The sequence below is a fragment of the Sycon ciliatum genome, chromosome 8 (genome assembly GCF_964019385.1).
Source record: "Sycon ciliatum chromosome 8, ocSycCili1.1, whole genome shotgun sequence".
NCBI classification, from domain to species: Eukaryota; Metazoa; Porifera; class Calcarea; order Leucosolenida; family Sycettidae; genus Sycon; species Sycon ciliatum.
Genome location: NC_088650.1, coordinates 236,539 through 259,134, shown reverse-complemented (window position 1 = coordinate 259,134; position 22,596 = coordinate 236,539). Strand labels below are relative to the sequence as shown.

General features: G+C 48.8%; 3 protein-coding genes across 4 annotated transcripts in view; 2 read left to right on the top strand and 1 right to left on the bottom strand.

Moving 5' to 3' along the window:
• LOC135822921 (rasGAP-activating-like protein 1) overlaps positions 1-11,277 on the top strand; it is a 48,633-nt gene extending 37,356 nt beyond the window's left edge. Inside the window, exons 16-20 of the mRNA XM_065335760.1 lie at positions 2,894-3,038; positions 3,344-3,528; positions 6,382-6,519; positions 8,174-8,309; positions 8,895-11,277. Of these exons, the coding sequence (XP_065191832.1) occupies positions 2,894-3,038; positions 3,344-3,528; positions 6,382-6,519; positions 8,174-8,309; positions 8,895-10,291 (2,001 nt within the window). The 3' untranslated portion in view covers positions 10,292-11,277. The remainder of the gene's footprint in view (positions 1-2,893; positions 3,039-3,343; positions 3,529-6,381; positions 6,520-8,173; positions 8,310-8,894) is intronic.
• Positions 11,278-12,926: 1,649 nt separating this feature from the next.
• Positions 12,927-14,470, bottom strand: LOC135822667 (mitochondrial chaperone BCS1-like). Its single transcript, XM_065335477.1, has one exon. The coding sequence runs from the start codon at positions 14,342-14,344 to the stop codon at positions 13,037-13,039; it is 1,308 nt and encodes a 435-aa protein (XP_065191549.1). The 5' UTR covers positions 14,345-14,470; the 3' UTR covers positions 12,927-13,036.
• A 199-nt stretch (positions 14,471-14,669) lies between these two features.
• LOC135823234 (E3 ubiquitin-protein ligase CHFR-like) overlaps positions 14,670-22,596 on the top strand; it is a 23,259-nt gene continuing 15,332 nt past the window's right edge. For both annotated transcript variants that reach the window (XM_065336082.1, XM_065336083.1), the window contains exons 1-5: positions 14,670-15,108; positions 15,414-15,438; positions 19,654-20,233; positions 21,141-21,265; positions 21,778-21,915. In XM_065336082.1, the coding sequence (XP_065192154.1) occupies positions 15,021-15,108; positions 15,414-15,438; positions 19,654-20,233; positions 21,141-21,265; positions 21,778-21,915 (956 nt within the window). In that variant the 5' untranslated portion in view covers positions 14,670-15,020. The remainder of the gene's footprint in view (positions 15,109-15,413; positions 15,439-19,653; positions 20,234-21,140; positions 21,266-21,777; positions 21,916-22,596) is intronic.

The following is a 22,596-nucleotide window of genomic DNA, read 5'->3' as shown; positions in this document are numbered from 1 at the left end:
CGGTCTGCAGTGGCTCATCCGGGATAGCTGTCAAGACAGCTGGATCGTACTGGCTCTCGACATTCAAGACGCCGCCAAAGTGCCTGAAAAACCGATCCCGGATACCATCGGAGTCCGTCAGGAGTTCACCATCCTCATGCAGCACTGATGTTTCACGGTTGGGCTGTCGACCTGCGTGGAGGGTCTGCAACTTCCGGATGCAACACCACTGAGATCCACCGCCAATCTCAGACCTCTCCGCCTCCTGCGATACAGACTCAATCCACTTTTCCTTGGTCTCCCGAACAGCCCGCGCCACAGCTCGCTGCTTCTGGCGGAAGCTCCTCATCGCTGATCGCGTGCCCTTCTGCAGCATTTCGTTGTTGGCTTGGTTCTTGGCATCGATCAATGGCTGCAGTACATCAATATTCTTTAGGAACCAGTCCGGGTGGATCCTCTTCCTTTCCCCAAGGACTTGCTCAGAAACCTCACACACACAATCCCGCAACGTCAACCACTCCTCATTGGCGCCTGACTGCCAAGGCCGTTGCTGTAGGCCGGTGGGCATACGATCTCGAAACTTCTCACGAATAGCATCCCTTGTCAACACCTCCACAGCAGCCACGGCTTTTCGTCTTCCAGATGTAGGCGTGCGAGCTCGGCGCGGCTGAGCAGCACTGATACGAAGCTTGATACGAACCATGAAATGATCGGTGAAACAATTGGCATCGCGCATAACGGAAACATCCTGACAATGCCAATGCTGAGACTGCCGCATGAGCACCATGTCGATAAGATGTGGGAGCCTGGTGACGGGGTGAGTCCATGTACCACGCCGATGGTGAGGCTTTCGATACCACGTGTTCATAATGGACAGCTGGTTTGTAGCACACCACATCAGCAGCCGTTCTCCTGCTGCATTACACTGTCCAAGGCCATACCTGCCACGAACATCAGACCACATATCACCAGAAGCAGGCTGAACATCCACACGCGAGTTGAAATCTCCCAGAACAATTTGAATGTCATCACGTGGTACTCCGTCCAGTGTAGTCTGCAGGTCCGCGTAAAATTTATTTTTCGTTGGCAAACTGGCCTTACTAGTGGGAGCGTAATAATTGATGATAGACAGGAACAAGTCCGACCGTCTCCTCCACCGCTGCAAGGGCACCCAATCACCCGCGTCCGCCAGTTTGAGTCGCGCCACCGCTATTCTCGAGCCTACTGCCGTTCCCTTCGGGAACGTGAATTCCCTTCGGGAACGGATACGATAATTTACTTTTTTCTTTTTTTTACTGCCGTCCAGGACTTGCCACCACGTCGCCACGCGTCAGTCATCTCTGGGTTGAGGACGATGCCAACGCCCTCGTTGCGGAACGCTGGAGTACCAGCTGGAGGCAGCTGACGGCCCGAGTGTAACATAGTGAAGCCAGACGACGACCAGACGTCCGCCCCGAACCATTCCTGTACGCCAGCTATTGCTATTTCGAAGCGCTTCAGCTCCGCTACCAAAAATTCAAATTTTCGGTCCACTACCGTATCCGCCTGCGCTGTCGATGGACGGGCCCTTGAAACCTTAGGGTCGCCGCCGTCCTCGACAAGCGTCCTGACATTCCATGTCGCGATATTCAACTTCCTGGCCTTCGCTTCTCCTCTCCGTCGACCCGAGTCCACACGCGCCCGCACCATTTCAAACAAATTTCAAAAAATTCAAACGAGCAAGCAGACGTCCTCTTGTGCAAGCGTCAGTCAACACTACACTGCAACGGCTTGCAAGACCATTAGCAGAGGCCACAGCAGTTGTTCCCTGGTATCCACCACACGGGAAACAACTGCAGGTATGGCGAAAAACTACTTGGAGGACGGAGCCTCAAAAGAGGCAACCGTCCTCAACCACTCCAACTGACACACACATACACACACGCGCACACGCGCACACACACACACACACACACACACCTGTCCTGTCCTGTCCTGTCCTGTAGAGTCACTGCCGCAAAAGGGTCACGTGATCCCATCACTGGGAAACTTGAGAAGAGAGAGAGAGGACACGACGCTCGATGACGCTCCAGGTGCACGGGTAGTCGCATCCGCTTGCCGCATATGCACACGTGCTGGAAGGCTGAGCGCTCCTCTGCTGTTGATCTATGCGCCACCCTTGAACAGCGATGCCTGCCCCGTCCCCGGACACCGCGAAAGCAGCGACCACACCTGTCACAATGCGCGGCACAACATCCCTCCGCCGGTGCCGACGTTCCGGTAGTTCCAGGTGGCACTGCGGCATCCACCGTTGAGGCACACACATGCCGGACCAAGCCACCGCAGCTTCTCAGCCACCGCCCACACCGCCCGCACTGACTGGCGCCCCGCTGCTCAGACACAGGCCGCGCACGCTCCTCCACACACTTATGCCGAGCCATGTCTCCTTTCCGTGCAAAATCTCGTCCGCATACCGTACATACCACTCGGGGCGGAGGCTCAGGCACATTGAACAATGTGTACACACACACACACACACACACATACACCTCAGACCTCAGACATGCCCATCGCGGAAGCGATGATAGCGAACAGCTATGTTAGACATAGCAAGCAACTTGTGCTGGGATTACACCATTCAACAGCTTGCAAGGCTGATGAATTGACCGCCACAATTTTTAGCCTGGTATCCACCACACAGCTGTTTGAAGTGACTTTTTCTGGCCAGTGAATCCCTATTTTTCACACACACACACACACACACACACACACACACACACACACACACACACATACACACACACACACACACACACACACACCACTCGCACAGGCTAGTATTTTCTCACGTTCTCAGTTCCTCTAAGATCTGTCTCTGTCTCTGCTGATGCTGTTCTTGTCTCCTCTCTGTCTCCTCTCTGTCTCCTCTCCGTAGGCTATCCAGAACATTGGTAACTTAGGGGGCCAGCTGCACAGTGCCAAAGAGTTGTTCATGAAGCCATTACATCCACTCATCCGGGATAACGTTGGCCAGTTGAAAGTCTTCTTGGATCAGCTTGTGGACATATCTGATTCTCTGGGTAAGTTGCTAGTGGTAACTGTTGCCATGGTAATTTGAAACACAGCAATGCTTGTGCCATGTGCTTGTGTTACTGCTGTGATGGGTGATTGTGTGCACCTCCTTATAATACTGATGTGTGATTGTGTGCACCTCCTATTAATAATAATAGTGATGTGTGATTGTGTGCACCTCCTTAAATACAATGTACTTACACCGGTATAATGATTTAATATGGTGATGGGTGCACAGTGTGCACTCCTCATTGTAATACTTGCACCGATATAATCATTCTAGTGATACGTGATTGTCTTCACTTGCTTGTAGACGACCACAGCATTGTGGGTTACAACTCGAACGCAACGTTAGTCATCAAGGAAGGCCACCTCATGAAGAAGAAAGGCTCTAGTCTTGCGCTGGATGTTGTCGGCTCAATGGCCATGCAGCGGCGCTACTGCTGGCTAAGTCGCTTCACACTCATGTATGGAAAGAGTGCAGACGCCAATGATAAGGTATGCTGCAGCCATGCTGCCAGCAAGTTACAAACCTGTGCTCAGGAAAGCCTAGCCAGAGCAAGCAATTTGTGTCAAACTTCTGAAGAATGCGCCCAATGTGCTGAGAATGCCCAGACTGTACCGAGGAGACAGAACAAAGTACAACACAGAGTTGTTGCAAGAAACTATCCTTGCTCCACGGTTGTACTGTGTTTTGAAATTATACACGCATAGGCATGAAACTGTACTGTCAATAATGGTGACACAATGTCTGTACAGTAAACCATGCTATAACCGGACACCCTCGGTGCAGGGGAAACTACCCTCGGTGCAGGGGAAACTACCCTCGGTGCAGGGGAAACTACCCTCGGTGCAGGGGAAACTACCCTCGGTGCAGGGGAAACTACCCTCGGTGCAGGGGAAACTACCCTCGGTGCAGGGGAAACTACCCTCGGTGCAGGGGAAACTACCCTCGGTGCAGGGGAAACTACCCTCCGTGCAGGGGAAACTACCCTCGGTGCAGGGGAAACTACCCTCAGTGCAGGGGAAACTACCCTCCGTGCAGGGGAAACTACCCTCCGTGCAGGGAAACTACCCTCGGTGCAGGGGAAACTACCCTCGGTGCAGGGGAAACTACCCTCGGTGCAGGGGAAACTACCCTCGGTGCAGGGGAAACTACCCTCAGTGCAGGGGAAACTACCCTCGGTGCAGGGGAAACTACCCTCGGTGCAGGGGAAACTACCCTCGGTGCAGGGGAAACTACCCTCAGTGCAGGGGAAACTACCCTCGGTGCAGGGGAAACTACCCTCGGTGCAGGGGAAACTACCCTCAGTGCCGGGGAAACTACCCTCAGTGCAGGGGAAACTACCCTCAGTGCAGGGGAAACTACCCTCAGTGCAGGGGAAACTACCCTCAGTGCAGGGGAAAGTACCTATATTACAGGATTCTCCTTGATCCAGGTACTGTAAGTCGACAAATTTCGGCCCTTTCCGAGGCAAATTTCGGCCCATTACGAGGCAAATTTCGGCCCATTCCGAGGCAAATTTCGGCCCATTCCGAGGCAAATTTCGGCTTCCCAGGTCTAAAACACATTTCGGCTGCATCAAATGTTCGGCCTGTACTGCTGCTGCCTGTATACACTGTCACACTGAACCTTGAAAAACAAAATTTTGGCTGCAACAAATGTTCGACCAAATATGATTTTCGGCCAAATATGATCAGGCCGAAAATAGCCGAAAATAAATCTGCGCCGAATATCTGTTGACATACAGTATGCATGTTTGATGTGCAGTAGGCCTTGGCGGATAATACTCGAAAAGGTGGCAGATTCTGCTTTTTTTGCACCGAAATTGGCAGAACCATACAAACTTTATGGCGGGCAATTCCTCGAATTCTGCTCCATTTCTTTATCCACATACCAAACATGCATGAAACTTACCAGAAAAAGTACCGAATTCTGCCAATTTTTCTGCCGGCATTATCCGCCAAGGCCTAATGTGCAGCACAACACAGGATTCATCACTTTAATGCATGAAAATGTATCCATTAAACACAGGATTCAGCACTTTAATGCATGAAAATGTATCCATTAAACACAGGATTCAGCACTTTAATGCATGAAAACGTATCCATTAAACACAGGATTCAGCACTTTAATGCATGAAAACGTATCCATTAAACACAGGATTCATCACTTTAATGCATGAAAATGTATCCATTAAACACAGGATTCATCCCTTTAATGCATGAAAATGTATCCATTACACAGGATTCAGCACTTTAATGCATGAAAATGTATCCATTAAACACAGGATTCAGCACTTTAATGCATGAAAATGAATCCATTAAACACAGGATTCAGCACTTTAATGCATGAAAATGTATCCACAGGATTCAGCACTTTAATGCATGAAAATGTATCCATTAAACACAGGATGCAGCACTTTAATGCATGAAAATGTACTTCCTCCGTTAACAAAAACTTCGTGATGGATTTTTGAGGGGCTGATTTGGGCACAAACTGCCGTGAAATCAAGCAGAGTAGGTATGGGTGATTAGGATAATGATGATACATGTATGCAGTCCTGGAATAGAATCTACCAGTAAGAGAACATTTTGTGTGTATGTGTGTGTGTATGCGTACGTGCGTGCATATTGTGATGATGCCTGCATGTGTACCTGTGTGTGTGTGTGTGTGTGTGTGTATGTGCGTGTGCGTGTGTGTGTGTGTGTGTGTGTGTGTGTGTGTGTGTGTGTGTGTGTGTGTGTGTGTGTGTGTGTGTGTGTGTGTGTGTGTGTGTGTGTGTGTGTGTATGTGTGTGTGTGTGTGTGTGTGTGTGTGTGTGTGTGTGTGTGTGTGTGTGTGTGTATGTATGTGTGTGTGTGTGTGTGTGTGTGTGTGTGTGTGTGTGTGTGTGTGTGTGTGTGTGTGTGTGTGTGTGTGTGTGTGTGTGTGTGTGTGTGTGTGTGTGTGTGTGTGTGTGTGCGTGCGTGCGTGCGTGCGTGCGTGCGTGCGTGCGTGCGTGCGTGCGTGCGTGCGTGCGTGCGTGCGTGCGTGCGTGCGTGCGTGCGTGCGTGCGTGCGTGCGTGCGTGCGTGCGTGCGTGCGTGCGTGCGTGCGTGCGTGCGTGCGTGCGTGCGTGCGTGCGTGCGTGCGTGCGTGCGTGCGTGCGTGCGTGCGTGCGTGCGTGCGTGCGTGCGTGCGTGCGTGCGTGCGTGCGTGCGTGCGTGCGTGCGTGCGTGCGTGCGTGCGTGCGTGCGTGCGTGCGTGCGTGCGTGCGTGCGTGCGTGCGTGCGTGCGTGCGTGCGCGCGCGCGCGCGCGCGCGCGCGCGCGCGCGTGCGTGTGTGTATGTGTGACTGCTGATGTTGCAGGATAAGCACAGCCTCAGCGTACAACGCATGCTAGCTGTTGAACCTGTTGATCCAGCGGCGTTTCAGACAACTAACACTTTTCAGATTGTCTACCAACTGATGCAGAACAAGATCGAGACATACTACTTTGTTGCTCGGGTAAGCATGCTACTCCTACTGCTACTCGTACTGCTACTCATACTGCTACTCGTACTAACGGCTGTCCACTAAAATTTGAGACAAACTTCATATGCCTGTACTTGAATAATTTTTCATGTTTATATGTTGAAAATTGCTTTTGGGGAATCCCCCATTCGTAGTAACCATGGAAAAATGGCTGCCATCTTTCTCCATGTGCCAGAAAAATGGAGCTCATGAAGTTGGAAGATAGGCAAAAGTTGATTGGACAGTTCTGGTTGCAAAATAGAGATAAGGGTGTTGCATTCACTGTAAACCATTTTGTAGACAGTGGATTGTCACGCAGCAGTGTTTGCTGGGTAGTGAAAACATTTAGGGAAGGTGGAAATGCTGAAAGAAAAGAGGGAAGTGGAAGAAAAGCTGCCAAGTTGACTCAAAGGAAGAAGCAGAGGGTGCTGGCGGGTGCATGCAACGTGGTGGGAGTGCCAAAGAGGAGGAGGCTAGGGAAGAAGCACGGCCTGAGCAAGTCCTATGTTCACAAAACCCTCAAAAGTAATGGTGTGAAGCACTACAAGAGCCTCGGAGCCTGAAAAGGCACCAACCTTCACACCTGAGCAAGAGCAGAAGCAGAGCGGCAACGTCACCGTTAATTGTACATCTCACTCTTGTTCTACCACAGTCTATTCATAAAAAGATGAGCGATGGCCGCAGTCTGGCCAGCTCCCGTATTTTGGCGATTTTTCGTGATTTTATCATACACAGTGCAGTGCTGCGAAATTTGAAATTTGAAAAAGGGTCTAAAAAGGGTACCTGAACTGGGATGCATGTGTGTGCGTACGTGTAGCAGTTATCTAACTTGTAGCAGTTATCTAACTTGTAGCAGTTATCTAACTTGTAGCTGTTAGGGAGCATCTCATAAGTTCGCACTTTTTTGTAAACCTAACGCATTTCGAATAGACTTTACCCCCCTACCTCCCCCCACTATTTGAAAGTCTTATCGCACATTTTCAGTGTAGATCTACTGTACTGTATATGTCCATGCCATGGTATGCACAATCATGGACATGAATGTTTTGCTAGTGTGGAAGTGAATGACATACAGTAGTACCGCATCTACTGAGTACAAGTAAGTTACATACTTAGTTCAATCAATGACATGTACACGCACATAAACAGAGTTCCTCCACAACGACTGTACTGTCAAAGCTGGCCAGGTACACGGTTTGATCAGGCTGGTGTGACATTTGACACCTCTGAGTAGCCTGCATGCGTGTATTGTAGTGCAAGGGTTAGATCTAGACCTAAAACACACCCGGGTACCCTGCTGTCTGAAGCGATCTAGCACATCCACAGCACTGTATTGTACACATCCAGAAAATGTGCGAACTGTCCATTTTCTATCCGAAATGGGCGCTACCCCCTACCCCCGTTTCGAAATGCGTTACGTTTAGAAACAAAATGCGAACTTATGAGATGCTCCCTTAGTACATGTAACATGCTATAGTTATATTTGTGTTAGTGTTCAACTGTTTTCAACTGTTTTCAACTGTTTTCAACTGTTTTCAACTGTTTTCAACTGTTTTCAACTGTTTTCAACTGTTTTCAACTGTTTTCAACTGTTTTCAACTGTTTTGAACTGTTCCGGTTGTTCCGGTTGTTCCGTTGTTGCATGCAGGATGTAAATGAGCAGCAGCAGTGGATATCAAGTCTGAGGAAAGTCTGCCTGCAGAATCGAGACATGTGGCCGATTTATCACCCGGGTGCTATGCGCAAGGGCAAGTGGACTTGTTGTCAACACACCGACAAGAATGGTAAGAACGGTACAAGCACTCACTCACTCACTCATTAACTCTTGTGATCGTTGCACTACAACTCGCCTGCGCAGCTATTCTTCCACTCCGACGTGACATTCCAACAACTAGCACAGTCAGATGTTCTTTTTAAGAGAACTGTTTCCTCTCTGTGAGTACTGATGCGGCATGTTTGAATTTGTCAGTGATGTATGCCGGTGCAGTACGGTACAGTACAGCCGGTACGGTGCTGTACCGAATTGTACAGAAAAGGGTGGTGCAGTGCGATGCAGTGCAATGCAGTATGGGCATGCAGTGCAATGCAGTGTGGGCAGTGCAGTGTGGGCATGCAGTGTGCGGCAATGCAGTGCAGTGTGGGCAATGCAGTATGGGCATACAGTGCTGTGTCAAGACTCAATGTACTGCGGCACTCTTTATGTTGTTTGCTAATGCTATTGGGGTGTTATTGTCGCTGCTGCTGCTGTTGTTGCTGCTGTTGCTGCTGCTGTTGCTGCGGCTGTTGCTGCGGTTGCCGCTGCTGTTGTTTCTGCTGTTGTTTCTGCTGATACTGTGGCTGTCTGTGTTACTTGTGTCTACGCATGGCAGCTGTCGGTTGTTCCAAATCTCACGGAGGTGTCATTCTCGGTAACTACCAAGATCCCTTGGATCCTGAAGCCGAGGCTCAGACGGTCTATTCACAGTTGTGGAATGGCTTCCAAGCACTGCGCAGCAAATACTGTCCAGAACGTCCATTTCCTTCGCCGTCCATCGCTAGCCCTTCCTTGGAGGCCGATCAGTTCACTATCAATGTACCATCTGGCTCAGGGACGCAACATGCAAAGCCTGAGAGCTCATCTGGAGCGCAGGCACGCAAGGAATCAATGCATCAAGCCATGTCCAACCCTGTTGCTTTCCGTCGTACTGGTGATCAGGACGCATCATCCTCATCACCCGTGCTAGGTACCGCCATCGACCAGTCTACTCGTGTGCAAGCATCAGTGAAGCAAGTGGAACCAAGCTCATCTGGCAATGTCCGCATGCATTTACAGCTGCGCCAAGCATCGTTCAAGCAGGCAATATTACAAGGTGAAGGTGAAGGTGGTGGTGGTGAGGACACGGATACTTGGCCGGCTGATACGACATCCTGCGATGCACCTGCAGCTGCAGCTACTGTGACCTCTGTACAAGATGAGCTATCTCCTGTACTTGTTCTACCGGCCGTCTCAGCACTGTCTGGAGTACCAGAGGCCGATGAGCAGCAGGATGAGGGAAATAGCTCGACAGCAGCAGCAACAACACCGACAAAGGCATCACCCACTAGTGATGCAGGTGATGGAACACCAAAGCAACGTCGGAAGCGCTCTCTCCGCAACGTACTTTCAGATGCTTTCACGGGTTCGTCTTCACCTGGAAGCTCGCCAAAGCTGCTGAGATCACAATCAGCGTCCTCACCCAGCAAGCCGCCGGCCAGCAAGCAAGAAGCTGGCCAGTCACCTCTCTTGCGCCGGGGAGCTACATCAACGGAAGCACTACCTTCAGCTGGTAAGCCATCGGTTGTGCGACTGCGGTCTTTGGGTAGTGTGGTTCGTACAGTTGAAGTACCAGCCGGTATGGAGCTACCCGCAGAGGCTTCTAATGCCAGTAATGGTGCTAATGGCGGCCTGCACCGACACCAGACAGCACCGGAACTTGGTATTGTCAGCGATGGCGACTCTACAAGATGTCATGCGCATGAACTGCATCCACAGTTCAGCAATCTGAGCGTGAATAGTCTAGACAGCCTGATGTCCCCAGTCTCCACAACTCCCGGACAACACCAACACACACTACCAGCGTACGTAGCACACTTTGTGTCCGAAGACAACGACCATCACTCACTGCCGCTACACCAACCAACACGTGCCATGTCTGAGATGCTACTGGATGAGCTGGAACGCTTGTACAATGCACATACAGTGTATGAAGCTATGCCAAGACGCCTGTCTGTCCTGGAGTCTGCATAGTCACACGCCACGTGCCCACAGAGTGACGGCCATTGGGAGAGAGACTATGGGCAATCCGCACTGCAGATGACCTCTGTTTCTCTCTGGTGGCCTACAACTGTACCGTGTTTGCGTGCGTATGGAGAAATAACACGTGTTCTACTGTACCGTGTATGCGTGCGTATGGAGAAATAACACGTGTCTATTTTTCTCAGTTTAGTTAGGTGCAACCGTCACATGCTGTCTTCTCAGTTTAGTTAGGTCCAACACATGCTGTCATTTCAGAGTAGTGGCTACACTACGTTGTGAAACCTTTGTAAGTAATTAGTTTGTAGAACCCAATGATGCACGGTTTCAGTAACCATGCAGGATGGTCGATGGTTGAATATGATAAGCCTTTCTGCATGCGTGATGTCCATAATCTATGTCTAGAAGTGATGCGAAGATTCTGTGCTGGCACATGCACACAATATATTCTTGATTTCTAGAGATTATACAGCAAAACCTCTTTAGTTCTAAACGTAAATGCCGCTGTGCTGCTATGTTATACTACTAATATCTACATGTTGTATTCCGGTGGTGCAGGTATTACGCGATTCTGTGCACTGGCAATATGTACTCATTGATATCTTAGATACATACTTTAATAATAATAATATCTTTATTAGGATGACCCAGAGGCTTGTCGCCTATTTGTGAAGGTAGAGGCAGGCCTGCGCGTCACTATGGGATGCTTATTTTCGCGACTTTTTCCCGAAAGCTATTGCTGTACATTGCGCTTCCGCCTGATTATGGTTTGCATTCTGGCGTTCATTGATAAATCCCCTCTCAGCTTTCACCCCCGGCATGTACTGATCTCAGACACGAGTCCTGATACGAGGTTTATTCTTACAAACCGAGCTGGCGTGCTCCTTAGAAACTCAAACTATATGGAATTTATATATTTAGAAATCTATTATTTCAATATCAAGCAGCAGTGGACGTGGAATACTAGCGGACAGAATAGAGTTCACCTGTGTACCTGTGGCTGGAATGTCGTGTGATGATTATGCGCTGGACCTGTGTATCCGTGACTGGAATGTCGTGTGATGATAATACGCTGGATCAGGGCGGTAACTTGTACAACAGTGTGTAGTGTGGCTGCAGCAGTACATGTACATTGTAGTAAGATTCCTCTCATGATGCTGTGCGCTGGTCGCCGTCTTGTAGAGATATACAGTAGAGTCAAGCGCTGAAGAACGTGGAGCCCAAGAACGCCACAGCCTAAAGCTAAGAACGCCGGTGTTGGTCTTCTGGCAGCTTGTGGGATGATTCAGTACGGATTGGTTCTAAGAACGTGTTATAAGAACGCAGCCAGATTGCTGAAAAATAAGAACGTCCGAGGCTAACCCCTCGGAAACAACGTTCTCGGGCGCGCGACTCTACTGTACAATCTGGGCACAGGGCACAGGAGTGGATGTCTACTCAGTAACTGCACTGTGCAGTCTGGGCACAGGAGTGGATGTCTACACAGTGACTGCACTGTGCAGCAGCAGCTGTGCAGGGGTGCACGGCCGCATATGACATAATATTATTGTGTGTATGATGGCTATTGCATGTCATTCATGGTCATTATGTGCATGCTGAACCAAGGTCGAAATTGTTAGGGGGGAGGGGTGCATGTGCCCCCGTGCTCTATGCGGGCTATGCACCTGCTGTGTGTGTAACGCAAAGCATGAGTTTGAGACCGATTAGTGTACCTGTGCATGCGCTTCTACAAACCGCCTTGTTGAATGATTGCTGGTGCAATGTGTCTATGATCATAGACATGCACCATCACACAACACCCAACAGTCCAATACGGCCTGAAGCAGCAACAGGGTGATAGACATGCACCATCACACAACACCCAACAGTCCAACACGGCCTGAAGCAGCAGCAGGGTGATAGACATGCACCATCACACAACACCCAACAGTCCAACACGGCCTGAAGCAGCAGCAGGGTGATAGACATGCACCATCACACAACACCCAACAGTCCAACACGGCCTGAAGCAGCAGCAGGGTGATGCAGAGCATAGTGTTGTCACTGTACAAATACGACTACAGCGAGTGTACCCTCCTTGTCTGACAGTCATTCCCGCTATACTAGCCGACCGTACGGGGGTACAAGTACCGTTAGATGCTACACTGAAATATCAACACATTGCTACACCCGCACCTGGACATGTGCTCATTCATCTGAGGAGACACATGGCTTTCATGATGGTCCAGCCATTCTCTTCTACCAACATCTGATCACTGTGGTAGAACTAAGACTGTGATTAGAATGATCAAAGCGTCACAGTCAGTTGTTCGCCTTATCAGTCACAGAGTGCTCAAGAAAGCAATAAAATGAATATACTGGTATGTACACCCTCTCCGCTTGCACCCTGGCTCCCCCCTTTTTTTTAATTTTTTTAATTTTTCTATTTTTTTACTCTATCACATGTATCATCTTTCCGTTTTCCTTCCTCTATATAAATGTACTCCCCCCCCCCCTCCCCTCCCCCTGTGCCTACTCCTCCCCAGTTTTTGGTGCACTGAAGTGTTGCTGAAGCTGAGACCTCAGGTCGGCGGAGATGCTCCAGTTTCACCACCACATTTGCGTCTGCAACCACCTCTATCATGCAGTATTCTGTTCTCGAGGTTCGTGGTTTCTCATAAAAAAAAAAATACGTCATGGTATGTCATACTGTAAAGCAGATTAGCAGTCATAAACAAAAGTACAGAACTACTTTGTGTGCTATACCTGTGTGTGCTGTGTGTGCTGGGCCTGTGTGTGCTGTACCTGTGCAATGGCGTCTAGTGCCGTCGGTATACTGTCAATCACACCGCTTGGATCTTCCTTGTGTAGCAAGAAGAACCCTTGAACCATGGCCGGTGACACTTGACCACCGTGCTTTGCGATGGCATCAGCAAATTTCCCCGAGAGCTCCTGGTGACCGGGGTAGAAGCGCTCATACATGTGACACAGCTGCTCCTTGGTGCAGTAGGTGAACTCCTCACGTACATCCACACGACCTGGCCTGATCAGCGCTGGGTCCAGCCTCTCCGGATGATTGGTAGTCATTATGAGGATACGACCCTCACTGGAAGTAACGCCGTCCAGTGCATTCAGCAAGCCACTGAACGTCACACCGCTCGGCATTCCCACAAAGCGCTTGTCGCTAGGATCTATCTGCCGATTTGCAAATGCTGCATCCACATCCTCCAAGAGAATGATGCTTTTCACTGGTGCATTGCTAAGCAGAGTGTCGAGTACATCATTCGACAGGTACATGCTACTCAGAGACAGAACACAAATACTTAGATCTGCAGCACCTGCCAGAGCTGCAATGAAACTGCTCTTGCCACAACCGGGAGGACCATGGAAGAGATATCCGCGACGATACGGTATGCCACGTTCTTCGTACCAGTGAGGTTGTTCAAGGAATTCCTGCACGTCCTGGACAATGCGGTTGGCTTGGGAACCTGCTAGAACTACCGATTCGATGGGACGTTTCCTTCTCGGCGTGCCAATCACCTGCCACTCGTGTCCACGTGCCTTGAACATGGTTGTTTTGTTGGCTGTTTCTTCCATGGCTGCATTCCTGGCCTCCAACAGCATATCTGTAAATGCAGTGTGATCGCGGCCCACTGTCCGCAGCGTCACTGACTCAAACGGTTCCGTGCCAGCTAACATCTTAGAGTCACGATTGCGCTCCACTCGTACCAGTCGTGAGTTATGCCAGAAAAAATGGAGACCGGTCGATGGCATGAATTTAAACCTGGAGCTGACACGTCCATCGTCCGTTTTCTCCAAAATCGTGTGCACAGATGTGTGCTGGGAACCTAGCATTCGTCTTCTCGCAAGCCATTGCAAAAGCCAATGATAGCTAACATCTGTGTTGGGGATTTCCATACACACCACATAGTATCTTTGAAATACCTGGTAAGCCAAGCCACTGCTCCGTTTCAACAGGGCAACACTACTACCGAGAATTGCCAGGCCAAATCCAGCTCCGAAAAACTGATTATCCCCAAGATTGGAGAATACTTCAGCAAGAGGCATTGCTACAGCTCATATGCTCCACGAAGGGAGCACAACTAGAGCATGTTACATAATTGCATAGTCTGTGTAGTTGGTCGCTTGCCACAAACAGTCTTGCACAACTTTTGAACAAGATCAGCTCAAGATCAAAAGGATTTTGTTGTAAAAATGTTATTATTATTTTTTCTGGATCTGCAAAATCTCATGCGCCATTACTGTTTCTATAGAAACTAGCCAGCATGATGAGTCACACGTTAGTTGTAACGTCACGTGAGACTTAATGCAATGATGTCATCGCAAACAGAGGATTTTCAAATCCAAAGTAAGTTCACAGAAACAGAAACAAGTAGAAAGGACTTTCCCCCCAGCACTTTGTCCTCGGTTCCACTGTTGTCCAAACTACTTTCCAAAGAGTTTGAAATACTAGGTTGAGTGACAGCTGATAGATACATCAGTGAGCTGAACACAATTTCCTTGTTGTAACGGCTAGGTCTTGAAAAAGGTGCGAGTCCATTTCTGTGAGGCAGAAAGGCTTTCTCGTTTTGTTCGATCTCGTGCCCAACTATTCTCACCATCCAATCAAACTGAGAGTCGTTGCTGGCGAGCTATTCAGAGCTGTTCGGGATTTGAGAGCACCTTTGCTTGCAGTTTCTTAGTGTGTCACTTTGTCTTGAGATCAGCTCTATTTCCATCAGACATGGGTGCACTGATATCTAGAATAGATAGCTTGAAGATCTCCGTCAATTGGTACAGGGAGAAGGAAGCTGGACGAAAGCACCTGTATGGTGAGTTCCTTCTTCAGTCAAGTCTTACTGTACTGTACTGCTGTGCTGTGTTGTCCTGCTGTATTGTGCTGCGTGCCTGCGTACTGGATATGATCCTTGTCTTCAGACTTATAGTGTAGCCAGACTTCTAAGTGATAATCATTTGTGTTTTTGTGCTTGTGTGTGTGCGTGTGTGTTTGTGTGTGTGTGTCCGTGTGTGTGTGTGTGTGTCCGTGTGTGTGTGTGTGTGTTGTGTGCGTGCGTGTGTGTGTGTGTGTGTGTGTGTGTGTGTGTGTGTGTGTGTGTACATGTATATCTGTGCATAGAGTATATCAGTGAGCTGAACACAAGGTACAGTGTGATGTGAACTTCAGGATCGGGTGTGCTTTTCAATCCGATTACATTTGGGCTATTTGAGACCAATTTTATCCAAGCTGATCTATTGGTCGCACCACCCTCCATTCTCGCAGATACACATCATGAAACCGCCAATGTCAATGTCGAACTACTTTTCATATACTGTATAGCAGGAAATTTTCGGACGGAAATATTTTCGGACAAAGTCGAATTTCGACCTTTCGTACGGATTTTATTTTCGTACAGTGCTGCATGCTAAATACACGTGTTCGCATGTATAGTGTACATAATTTCACACGAACAAATTTTAGTACGGAATTAATTTTAGTACAAAAGAGGCCGTGTACGAAATCGTACGAAAATAAATTCCGTCCGAACATTTCCTTCTATACAGTACATATGGCATAAGCCAGCATGCAGCTTAGTACAGTGTAGCACACTGACCACTGTACTAAGCTGCTGCATGCACCTGGTATACACATACTCATACACTTCTATGTAGGTACGCATACACTTCCATGTAGGTACGCATACACTTCCATGTAGGTACACATACACTTCCATGTAGGTACGCATACACTTCCATGTAGGTACGCATACACTTCCATGTAGGTACGCATACACTTCCATGTAGGTACGCATACACTTCCATGTAGGTACACATACACTTCCATGTAGGTACACATACACTTCCATGTAGGTACGCATACACTTCCATGTAGGTACGCATACACTTCCATGTAGGTACGCATACACTTCCATGTAGGTACGCATACACTTCCATGTAGGTACGCATACACTTCCATGTAGGTACGCATACACTTCCATGTAGGTACGCATACACTTCCATGTAGGTACGCATACACTTCCATGTAGGTACGCATACACTTCCATGTAGGTACGCATACACTTCCATGTAGGTACGCATACACTTCCATGTAGGTACGCATACACTTCCATGTAGGTACGCATACACTTCCATGTAGGTACGCATACACTTCCATGTAGGTACGCATACACTTCCATGTAGGTACGCATACACTTCCATGTAGGTACGCATACACTTCCATGTAGGTACGCATACACTTCTATGTAGGTACAGCCGTGGCCGAAGAAATTCAGACCGTGAGTGGCCAAGGCTCATGCAGCCCCTGCCACCCTCGTCTGGGTTTTGCCTGTGCATGAACTAATGGCAACGCGGTGCTGCTTTGGATTTGAGGGCCGGATTTCATTGAAAGATCCGCTGTGTCCGCTCGTGTGTGTAACTGCTGCTTGTCAGTGTACCAGTATCCTGGCGGTAGCACCATTAGCACCATTACCTTTTTCATCATCATAAGTAATATGTACATGCCAATACTGTTCCTGGGTCACGCAGTCTGCATGCCTGGCCTGTGCAGCATGGATTCATGTACATCACACTTACACACACGCTGTATGCATGTATGCACACACTGTCTACTATCGTCTTGAGACCGGTGTGGTCACATGCCGTATTGGTACACCGCATGCATGCACTGTCTCAGGGTTCTAGCCAGTTCAAAATAGTAGGGGCGGGGGGGGGGGGGGGGGGGGGGGGGCATGGGAAACAATTACCCCGTATCCCATTTTTTTCCACTTTCCAATAATACTCTTGCCACCCTAAATGCAACGTATGGGGCGAATCCCTGACAAAGATGCCTTTATGAACCATCTAATAGTGACTTTCGACTGCATTTTCGTTGAATTGCATGAAAAAACACGAAAATCGGAAAATGAGTAGGGGGCGGCACTTTTTCACTGGGGGGGGGGGGGGGGGCTGCACCCCCTACGCCCCTTTGGCTAGAACCCTGCTGTCTACTCGTAGTACTTGTCTTGAGGCCGGTGTGGTCACAGGCTGTGTTGGTACACTGCATGCATGCACACACTGTCTACTACTAACTATTGCCTTGAGGCCGGTGTGGTCACAGGCTGTGTTGGTACAGCCCAAGTGTCTCTCTGCTTCGGTCGGTGTAGTCAAAGGCTGTGTTGGTACAGCCCGAGTGTCTCTCTGCTTCGGTCGGTGTGGTCACAGGCTGTGTTGGTACACCCCAAGTGTCTCTCTGCTTCGGTCGGTGTGGTCACAGGCTGTGTTGGTACAGCCCGAGTGTCTCTCTGCTTCGGTCGGTGTAGTCACAGGCTGTGTTGGTACAGCCCAAGTGTCTCTCTGCTTCGGTCGGTGTAGTCAAAGGCTGTGTTGGTACAGCCCAAGTGTCTCTCTGCTTCGGTCGGTGTGGTCACAGGCTGTGTTGGTACAGCCCAAGTGTCTCTCTGCTTCGGTCGGTGTAGTCACAGGCTGTGTTGGTACAGCCCAAGTGTCTCTCTGCTTCGGTCGGTGTAGTCACAGGCTGTGTTGGTACAGCCCAAGTGTCTCTCTGCTTCGGTCGGTGTAGTCAAAGGCTGTGTTGGTACAGCCCAAGTGTCTCTCTGCTTCGGTCGGTGTGGTCACAGGCTGTGTTGGTACAGCCCAAGTGTCTCCCTGCTTCGGTCCGTGCTTCATTTGCCATCGCTGTACTGCCTGTAGGACGTACCGTTACATGTACTTCGAAGTACAATAGTATTCACACAGTTACTATGGTGTTGGAGATTTGTTGAATGGAACGTCGCTGGTGCTATTCACCATGTAGTGTGCGGAAGGGGAGGTTGCTATTCACCTGTAGTGTGCGGAAGGGGGGTTGCTATTCACCTGTAGTGTGCGGAAGGGGAGGTTGCTATTCACCTGTAGTGTGCGGAAGGGGGGTTGCTATTCACCTGTAGTGTGCGGAAGGGGAGGTTGCTATTCACCTGTAGTGTGCGGAAGGGGAGGTTGCTATTCACCATGTAGTGTGCGGAAGGGGAGGTTGCTATTCACCTGTAGTGTGCGGAAGGGGAGGTTGCTATTCACCTGTAGTGTGCGGAAGGGGAGGTTGCTACCTGTAGTGTGCGGAAGGGGAGGTTGCTATTCACCATGTAGTGTGCGGAAGGGGGGTTGCTATTCACATGTATAGTGCTGAAGGGGAGGTTGCTATTCACCTGTATTGTGTGGAAGGGGAGGTTGCTATTCACCGGTATTGTGTGGAAGGGGAGGTTGCTATTCACCTGTGCGGAGTGTGCGGAAGGGGAGGTTGCTATTCACCACGTAGTGTGCGGAAGGGGAGGTAGCTACCTGTAGTGTGCAGAAGGGGAGGTTGCTATTCACCTGTATTGTGCGGAAGGGGAGGTTGCTATTCACCTGTATTATGTGGAATTGGAGGTTGCTATTCACCTGTATTGTGCGGAAGGGGAGGTTGCTATTCACCTGTATTATGCGGAAGGGGAGGTTGCTATTCACCTGTATTGTGCGGAAGGGGAGGTTGCTATTCACCTGTATTATGCGGAAGGGGAGGTTGCTATTCACCTGTATTGTGCGGAAGGGGAGGTTGCTATTCACCTGTAGTGTGTGGAAGGGGAGGTTGCTATTCACCTGTATTGTGTGGAAGGGGAGGTTGCTATTCACCTGTACGTTACGTAGTGTGCTGGTCATGGGACACTTTGTCAGTCTGCACCGGGCTAATAGCTGCATGGTAATGGAAATGGGATTGGGTTGAAAAACTGGAGTGCCAACATGTATATCGACATACATGTTGTTGTACTGTCCTCTTTACTGATAATCGCTTGATGTTGGCGATCTATTGGTGGGTGATTTATTGATTTCTGTGTGTCTGCGTTTTCCCAGTAACATTCTCTTATCTATGTATTGATGTTCTTGACTTAGCCACGAATTCACCAGTGTTGCAAAGCAGAATTGTTTTCTTGTGTTCTAGTGTTCTAGTGTATGATGTGTTCTAGTGTATGATGTGTTCTAGTGTATGATGTGTTCTAGTGTATGATGTGTTCTAGTGTATGATGTGTTCTAGTGTATGATGTGTTCTAGTGTATGATGTGTTCTAGTGTATGATGTGTTCTAGTGTATGATGTGTGCTTGATGTACAGTGCTGCTCAATGAAATCCAGTCGTGTCACTCAAGTTTGCACCTTGAACCATTTCACAGCCCAGTGTTTGCAGGTCTAGAGCTGCGCAACGCCCGGCGTGTACTTGAGTAACGCGACTGGATTTCGTTAAGCAACACTGTACAATATTTGTTTTACCAGTATAGCGTGTAGTACTGGTAATTTGGTGATTTGGTGATTTGGTGATTTGAACCTCTGCACTGGTTCTTGTTTTCCTCTTCCACAGATCCAGTAGTATTTTGGATGCAAATGGGTGTCATCTCCTATTTGGTGTGAAGGCCACACCGAAGTGTCAGCAAACAGTGGGTAACCATTGTCAATGTTATCAGTGCCCATCAGCTAGTTATCAGTGCCCATCACTGGCATCAGCTAGCACTAGTACCAGTGCCAGTCAAAGGGATGCTGCTGCTGCTGCTGATGATGATGCTGATTGTGTTCATCAAAGGCATGCTGCTGATGGCGCTGCTGGTGCTGATTGTGTAAGTGCTGGTGGTGCTATCAGAGGTATGGGTGTAGTCAGTACGCCGTCCAACTTGCAACCTCCACCTGCAAGTGAAGTCACTACCTCTACAGAAGCAGCGTCCACGCAGGATGTACCAACGTCAGCGGATACAAGATCAAGACCATGCACGCCGTCGTCTTCATCAACGGCACCATCACCTTCGCCACTAGCAACAGCATCAGCAGCAGTAACTACAAGAAGTGATCTCAACGGATCTTCACAGCATGGCTCATCTTCAAATCACTCCGACTGTTCTGCCAGTAGTAACGTCTTACCACCCTGGAATCGTATCTTGTGTGACAAGGTATGTACGACTTGTATCTCGTTTTCTTAACTTTAAAAATGGTGGTGATGGGAGGAGGAGGGGGGGGGGGGGGGGGTATTCTGTATTCATTGTACTTTGAAGTAGACATTTTAGACATTTTAGGATGTTTTGAGTAGGTTGAAGTGAATATTGCTTCAGGCCTCGAGTGACCTAGAGTACAAGTTAGTTACTGTAGTAATTTTGGTGTGTAGAATAATGTGGAGTATACTCATATCCAAACCACACACTATTCAGCGCCAAGACTCACGCATGAGGAGAACTTTTCAGTTCTCTTGTGATTGCCTCAGCATGAAGCTTTGAGCTACAACTTCATCCAAGCCCCCCCCCCCTTCTCTTCTTACTTAATACAGGTATAGTATGTCATATACTGAAGTATGAAGTAGTACTCAGTTTTGTACATGTAGCTTTGCTTCGGCAATGGTCTCCACTAGTAGTCGAGTGTGCTATGGAGCTTGTTTTGCTGCTGCTGCTGCTTCTGCTTGTACTGCTGATTCTGCTTGTACCGTAAAGTACCGTTGATCCGCCCCCACGCCATGTCGCTTCCCAGCTGGGTTTTCGGCAGGGGGCGGGAATTAGATCAAGGCTGTCAAGTGCAGATCGCTGTACAACAACGTAGAAGTTCAGACTCGATGTGCTGGATTGTGCACATTTTCATCCTGGATTGGCAAATTTGGTGTACAGCAGTGCATGCGTCGGTTCAACATCGTATTTTCGTTGTATACGCCGAAGTCGCTTCACAGGTAGAAAATCAACAGGGGGCGGGAATTAGAGAGGGGGCGGATCAACGGTACTTTACGGTACTATTGCTGCTTCTGCTTCTGCTTGTACTGCTTCTGCTGTGATCACTTATGGCATGGTCACTGGTGCATCTCCATTTTACCCTCAGGTCCATCACTCATCAGGAGAAATACGTGACAGTCGTCTTCTAATCTTAGATGAGTTTCTACGTCTGCGCTATCTTATTCTGGAACACAGCTCATTAGTACTAGAAACTGATGATGTGATGAAAACGTAAGGCATACTCGTATCTTATTGCCAAGTGTGTATTTACCACCGTATGAATCAAACATAATCGTATCGCTGTGAATACATGTATCGTATATGATGTACAGTCACCCCGCAAGCTAGCACCCTTGACAAGTCAGCGAGATTTTTAGCAACCAATATAATTATTCCTTTTATGTACATGTACACCATTATCCATAGCAGTACATTTCTTAAGGTACGCCTGATGATGGCCCCTGGCCGAAAATTTGATTCAGACATTAGTAATTTGCAGCGAAGAGACCACTTGATTTGAGGATGGTGTGTGTAGGGTTTCACCATAGCAGTAATTCAGATAATTATAATAAAATTTAATATTACGTTAATCCAGCATGCTCGCTTATCCAGCACAAATGGTGCTGGATAAGCGAGGGGCCACTTTGATTGCTGTGGCCATATTTGCGTTTTGGGAAGGTATGACATCATTGCCGAACGACACTATTCCTGATGTGTTCTGGCATGTGGTTGTGTGTTGACAGAGTTGATACGCTATGTTCAAACATCTCCAGTAGCCTTGGTTCAGCTGGCGAGAGTGTTTGCTGTGTGTGCTGTTCTCACCGCGTTGATGTTCTTCTACCATGTATGCACGCCTACTGCTCACCATGTATCTCACAATGGTAAGTGTGTCGTCTTCTTCTCTTCTTCATCATCCTCGCAGTCTTGATCCGCTCTTGATGGCTCTTCCGTGTCCTTCTCTATGTGTGTGTGGGGGTATTGCTGGTCTGTTGCTGTCAGTTCCTTTGCCTCTCCACCTCTCTGTCTGTTGTATGCCTGCCAGCTAGCATGCTAGTGTGCTTGGCAGTGTTTTCTCATTATCTGTATGCCTGCAAGCAAGAGTACATAACCCCCAAGAGTGTGCTGTATGCCTGCAAGCAAGAGTACATAACCCCCAAGAGTGTGCTGTATGCCTGCACAACCTCTATACAGTGCGGCGGCAGAACGTCACATCACATGACATAATTCCAAAGGTTACATTGGCAAACAGTGCAAAGTGACCACAAGAGAGTTAAACCAGAGCAGGGCTGCGTACAACCCGGTATCTATCATGCACAGGGTGCACAACATGTGTGCGGGTTTGTCACGCGATGTGAAGTTCTGCCGTCGCAGACCCCATGGCTGGAGTTGCACACTCGTGGGGGTCATGTACTCTTGCTGGGAGTCATACTATCCGGGAAGACAACGCAGGCGAGTCCGGATACATGAACCCTTGTGGGTTTTGCTCCCGAGCTGGCTGTTCCAGTCGCCATTGGGGCAGGACTGACTTATGCTGTGATGTCACAAGCCGAACATCCTTGCTG

Coding starts and splice junctions, on each gene's coding strand:
- LOC135822667 (XM_065335477.1), bottom strand. CDS start 14,344: ATGCCTCTTGCTGAAGTATTCTCCAATCTTGGGGATAATCAGTTTTTC.